The sequence below is a fragment of the Vitis vinifera genome, chromosome 12 (assembly GCF_030704535.1).
Source record: "Vitis vinifera cultivar Pinot Noir 40024 chromosome 12, ASM3070453v1".
Taxonomy (NCBI): Eukaryota; Viridiplantae; Streptophyta; class Magnoliopsida; order Vitales; family Vitaceae; genus Vitis; species Vitis vinifera.
In genome coordinates, this window is record NC_081816.1 from 14,098,530 (window position 1) to 14,105,217 (window position 6,688).

General features: G+C 35.4%; 1 protein-coding gene across 1 annotated transcript; it reads left to right on the forward strand.

The window, feature by feature from the left end:
• Positions 1 to 1,987: 1,987 nt before the first annotated feature.
• Positions 1,988 to 6,330, forward strand: LOC100262089 (beta-xylosidase/alpha-L-arabinofuranosidase 2). The gene is made up of 7 exons (XM_002264147.5): positions 1,988 to 2,620; positions 3,619 to 3,906; positions 3,994 to 4,163; positions 4,256 to 4,353; positions 4,512 to 4,862; positions 4,978 to 5,388; positions 5,480 to 6,330. The coding sequence occupies exons 1-7, from the start codon at positions 2,186 to 2,188 to the stop codon at positions 6,049 to 6,051; spliced, it is 2,325 nt and encodes a 774-aa protein (XP_002264183.2). The 5' UTR covers positions 1,988 to 2,185; the 3' UTR covers positions 6,052 to 6,330.
• Positions 6,331 to 6,688: the final 358 nt, after the last annotated feature.

Below are 6,688 nucleotides of genomic sequence, written 5' to 3' on the forward strand. Positions count from 1 at the left end.
TTTATATTAAAAATGATTGTTAAATTGTAACAAAAAAACTTTATGATATATTCATTCCTTTACATTTAAAATTAAATTAACAAGGATTAAAATTAAAATTAACAAGAATAAGAGCTCATATATGAATTCTAGTGATTTTAATAAAATTGTCTCTCATTCTAAATTAAACCTAGCTAGTTAGTATTAAAATACAACCAAAATGACTGCTTATGGAAATCATTTTTCTTAACTTATTTGCAAATGTGATTTTAATAAAGACCAAACTCATATATTTTGAATCATGGCTTTTACTTCGACTTTGATCCTAACTAATTAAATATAGAAGCAAAAAGATACCTATGAAAATATTAACTTTATGTTTGGTTCCTAAAAAATTTGAGGGAAAATGCAGGAAAAAAAAAATACAAAGGTGAAATAAAAGAAAAATAAAATAAAATTAAAATTCAATAAATTATTTTTATTTGATACTTCAAACTTATTTTACTTATTTAAATTCACCCAAAGATTAAATAATTTTAAAATGGATAAGTTTCTAATTAGTTTAATTATATTTGATTTTTTTTAGTATTTTTCATAAGACAACTAAATATAAAAAAATCATTTTTCTTAACAACTTTTTTCTTTCCTTAGTATTTTTTGAAACCAAACATAACGTAAGTATTTTTGTGAAACCAAACATAACCTAGGGGTTTTACTTTCAAAGCAATATGATTTGAAAAACAAGTGAAATTTATTCTCATGAAGACAGTGTTTCATTGATTTTCAAAATAACTAATAGTGAATATGTCCAAAATTTGTTTTAAATTAATTTTAAAAAATTTGCTTTGGAGAAAATTTTATTGTAATATTTTTTTGATATGAGAACCTTTATTTTTTATTTTTTTCTTTTTCTTTTATTTTATAAAAGATAGGAAACTAATTTAAAAAGCACGAGCAAAAGATTTCTTAGACCCTATTTGGTAATTGATTTTAAAAAGAGTTTTGAAAACTAATCTTTGATGTTTTGTAAAACAAAGATTTGTTTGAAATTTTGAAATATTTTTAACATATTTTTAATATTTTTAAATATGTTTTAATAATAATTTCTATATCTAGATTTTTATTTTAAATTATTATACATGTTTGTATAATTATTTTTTAAAACAGTTCTAAAAAAACAAGTGAAAATGAATAAAAATAACGAATAAAAGATGTTCTCTCAAAAATCAAAATCCTAATTTTTGTTTTTGAGAACAGAAAATAGAAAACATTTTGCTGATTGTCAAATATATTTTTTTTTAGTTTTTTTATTTTAAAAAAGAAAAAATTATTTTTTAAAAAAGTTGTAAAATAGATATTTTAAGTTTTTTTTTTCTTTCTTTTGGGTTTGCAAGGTAGACCATTTTATTAAAGTAAATTTTTAGTTAATTAAAATTTTGAAAATGTTAATATTATTTTTACTTTGGTACAAAATTTTCAAAATATAGATTTCCCACATAAAATTGTATTTACTTTATTGTACTGCCATCTTGAATTCGCTTTCTCAATTACATAAAATAAGAATAAATAATTGGGAAAAATATTGGAAATAAGTATTTTATTTTGTCAGAAACCAACATTCACACTTTTTATACCAAGTTTTCCATGTCATAGTCGTGGGAGCCCTCTTTTTAGGTGTCCGGTGTCCCCTTCCGTCTCCTCTTCCCCTAAGGCCATGTTTGGAAACCCCAAAATCAGAAAAGGCCTTCTCGTCCTTCAGTTCCAGCTTGGCTATTATGAAGCCGAAATGTTAGCCATTGTAGCTCACACGTGAGTAATGGTAAGATCCAAAAAAACAGTGTATACGACAGTGAGTATATGTGCATGCTCCAACCAAACAGAGCTTCCAAACAAACAAAAAAGGCTTCTCCATACAATACAGTACCCTGAAAAAGAAAAAAAAAAAAACTTAGTTAATTAATTAATTAATTAAAGAAATAAAATTGATCATTCACGGGCTCTTATATGATTTACAAACTGCTGCGGCTAGATTCTCTTTCTTTCTGGTCAGCCAAACAACCGCATTCAATGGAGTTTCAGTGTCTCCCTCCCATTATCCATCACGGGCTGCTAAAAAACAACATGTGTTTAAAACCCAATTTATTATAAGAGAAACTGACTCTTACTACTGAAACTACATTCAACAGAAGCTTTGTGTAATTCTCCAATGGCTTCTGTAATCAACAGTGCACCGAAGGTCACTGTTTTCCTATGCTTTCTTTCTTGCTTCTCTCATTTTTTGTCGAGCCCTAAGTGGGTTTTGGCCCAGTCTTCCCCTGTTTTTGCCTGTGATGTTGAGAACAATCCCACGTTGGGGCAGTTTGGGTTCTGCAACACTTCATTGGAGACGGCCGCAAGGGTCGCAGATTTGGTGAAGAGGCTGACATTGGAGGAGAAGATTGGGTTCTTGGTGAACAGTGCTGCCAGTGTGAGCAGGCTTGGGATTCCCAAGTATGAGTGGTGGTCTGAGGCTTTACATGGAGTTTCTTATGTGGGTCCAGGGACACATTTCAACAGTGTCGTCCCTGGAGCCACCAGCTTTCCTCAGGTTATTCTCACTGCGGCCTCTTTCAATGCCTCTCTCTTTGAAGCCATTGGAAAGGTAACCTTTACAAGTGTTTCTCTCTAATGTTTGATCTTCCAGATGATGAGTTTTTGATTCAAAAACTTGATTTCGGATATGGGTTTTTGATCATATAAATTGCATATAAGCACATTTGCTTGCTTCCACAATTGGATTCAGTAATGGGGTGGATTTATATTTGCATTTTGGGGGTTTTTTTTTTTGGTGGGGGACAAAGATTGTTGGTAAATTTATGAGGTTGAGAAAGGTATACTATAGATTCAGTTCTGTTTCTATCTTTAGAAAAAAATGAGCCCTTGATGACATGAACAAGACAAGGAGGTCTAGTCTTGGATTTGATCCATGTCTTTGTACCATAGACATTACTACATCAAGTGGCTACCACATTTTGTGTTCTTTATTCATTGCTTTATGGTTAATGGGTTCTATTCGGATAAGCTTTTTACATGATGATTCTTGGCTCGGCCAATTGGGAACTTTTTGGATTAGATTTTGACTATCTTTGTTGTTTGAGGATTTCGATGATGCTTATGCTATTATTGCTGTCTTAAGGACTTGGATTGTGGTTTTGCTCTGTTCACCCTGTATCTTAAATTTGATTCACTAGTGTAACAGAGTATCAAATAAGAAAAAAATCTGAGGATTTTTGTCAAATTGATTGAAATAATTGTTTAGATGTAGTAGCTGAAGCCATAGTTATTGGGCTTGAAGTTATGTATTTCTGCCGTTTCCAGGCAATTTGCTACTCCAGAGATGTATATCATCTTTTAATGGTTGGTCACAGGAAGTAGGTGGAATTTTAAATTTACCTGAAAACTTCCACCTGCAACAGGACTTTTGTGGATGACTTCCAGCTTCATTTTCAAAACGTATGAAGTAGACAATTTCCCAACATTAATGGGATGCTGTACTGTATAATGCGCTGGAAAATCTAATACCCAGATCATTTCAAGTTAATTACAGCTAATTTTTATCTGTTTAATGGCTTGAAAGATGATATCAGTGGTCATGAGCAGGCGGTTTCCACTGAAGCCAGAGCAATGTACAATGTTGGATTAGCAGGGTTGACATTTTGGTCCCCAAACGTCAACATATTCCGAGACCCCAGATGGGGAAGAGGCCAGGAGACTCCAGGAGAGGACCCACTGCTTTCAAGCAAGTATGCATCAGGTTATGTCAGAGGCCTGCAACAAAGCGATGATGGTAGCCCTGACCGGCTTAAGGTTGCTGCTTGCTGCAAACACTATACTGCCTATGATTTGGATAATTGGAAAGGAGTTGATCGCTTCCACTTCAATGCAGTGGTAATTTTCGTTTGAAGTATGTTCCATTACACTAATATTTCTGTTTTGTACTACCAACACTCTTGCATATTCTGTTGGGTGAGTTAGGTGACAAAGCAAGATATGGATGATACATTTCAACCCCCATTCAAAAGCTGTGTTATTGATGGGAATGTTGCCAGTGTTATGTGTTCTTACAACCAAGTTAATGGGAAGCCAGCTTGTGCTGATCCTGATCTCCTCTCAGGGATTGTCCGAGGCGAATGGAAACTAAATGGGTATTATGAGTTCTACCTAATCTATAAATACCATTTACAGTTTGGCTGAGCTAATGCTCTGTTATATTTACATGAATCTTGGGCTGCTGCAGATACATAGTTTCGGATTGTGATTCAGTAGATGTGTTCTACAATTCTCAACACTACACCAAGACACCTGAGGAGGCTGCAGCCAAGGCTATATTGGCAGGTGACTTCACTGCTTACATCTTTAAATTTATGGCTTCGTGTACATTAATACAGCATAATTCTTGACTCTGAACAATACTAAATAGTTTGATTTATGCAAATAGAAATGCTTAGTGGTTAGTTGCTAAAGGGGTTTGTGTTGTTGCTGTAATGCAACAGGGTTGGACCTCAACTGTGGATCTTTCCTTGGCCAACACACTGAAGCTGCAGTGAAAGGTGGACTTGTGGATGAGTCTGCAGTTGATAAAGCTGTCTCCAACAATTTTGCTACACTGATGCGACTTGGCTTCTTTGATGGCAACCCGAGTAAGGCAATTTATGGGAAGCTTGGTCCAAAAGATGTGTGCACATCAGAGCACCAAGAGCTGGCTCGGGAAGCTGCCAGGCAAGGGATCGTGTTACTTAAGAATAGCAAAGGATCCCTACCTCTGTCTCCCACTGCCATCAAAACCTTGGCAGTAATAGGACCCAATGCCAATGTCACCAAAACAATGATCGGAAACTATGAAGGTATTCAATGATTAGTGCAATCTCACTATGTATCTCTGCATTCTCCTCAACTAGCCATGTGGCCAAATGATTCAAGTATTGTTACTTTTGCTGATATTATTGGAAAGTTTTGCAGGCACCCCATGTAAATATACAACCCCTTTGCAGGGCCTAACGGCCTTGGTTGCAACTACGTATTTGCCGGGATGCTCCAATGTGGCATGTGGCACTGCACAAATAGACGAAGCTAAGAAAATAGCAGCAGCAGCAGATGCCACGGTTCTTATAGTCGGTATTGATCAATCTATAGAGGCGGAGGGCCGTGACAGGGTCAACATTCAGCTTCCAGGACAGCAGCCACTTTTGATAACAGAAGTTGCCAAGGCATCCAAAGGAAACGTGATTCTTGTTGTAATGTCTGGAGGGGGATTCGATATATCATTTGCTAAAAATGATGACAAAATTACAAGCATCCTGTGGGTCGGTTACCCTGGTGAAGCTGGTGGAGCTGCCATAGCAGATGTGATCTTTGGTTTTTACAATCCAAGTAAGTCCATCTCTCCTTGGATTAGTTTTCAACTTATCAGACATTTTTCATTTTGGTATAAGTCTTATAACCATGAATCATTATCTTTCAGGTGGAAGGCTACCCATGACATGGTATCCTCAGTCGTATGTAGACAAGGTTCCGATGACAAATATGAATATGAGACCAGATCCTGCCAGTGGCTATCCTGGTCGGACTTACCGGTTTTACACTGGGGAAACCATTTACACATTTGGAGATGGACTAAGCTACACCCAGTTCAACCACCACCTTGTTCAAGCACCTAAATCAGTCTCCATCCCCATAGAGGAGGGTCACAGTTGTCACTCATCAAAATGCAAGTCTGTGGACGCTGTGCAGGAAAGTTGCCAGAATTTAGTCTTTGATATCCATCTAAGAGTCAATAATGCGGGAAACATAAGCGGAAGTCATACGGTTTTCTTATTTTCTTCTCCCCCATCAGTACACAACTCACCCCAGAAGCACTTACTGGGCTTTGAGAAAGTCTTTGTGACTGCAAAAGCTAAAGCCCTGGTGAGGTTCAAGGTGGATGTTTGCAAGGATTTGAGCATTGTTGATGAGCTTGGAACCCGAAAAGTTGCCTTAGGACTGCATGTGCTTCATGTGGGAAACTTGAAACACTCCTTGAATGTGAGGATTTGAATACTCTTCCAGCAGAAAAATGCTGGTCTTCAAATGAAAAGGGTAAAGATCAAGATGGAAATCGAACTACAATAAGTTGAGAGAGTTAAAGCAAATTCTCAAACATATGTCATTTGGCCCCAATTTGTTCAAATCAAAATTTTGAAATCCAAATGAAGTTTCCATTTTGAAATTTCTCCCTGTCTTCCTGTGTGTTGTAGAGGTGGTAAAAATGCATGGTTTCTCAGTGTAGACAAGCAAATTATCAATACCCAAGTTTAATTGAGTTTAATTTGAACTTAATATTCTGCTGTTTTTAATTTATTTAAAAACAAGTTTTTGTTGGGTTGGCTGGCTTAAAATGCCTGGTCAAGGGTTGGCTTCTGTGGAACAACTGCTCTGATCTCTTATCTCTTATCTCATATCTATAGATTAGAGTTTTATCTCTTTTGATTCAAGAGCAATGTTTTACCTCAATCCATTAAAATTCAACATTGGGTTGATTAAAGGCTGTGAGTCTTTGTTTGACTGAGAATAAAAATTAAATTCCAAAGGCTTATTATTGAATTATAAGTTCTAACGGCGACAATCTTTTCTTAATAGAGGTATTTGTGCCTCAACTTATCATTTTTTTTTTCATAAAAAAAAAGGAGATTCA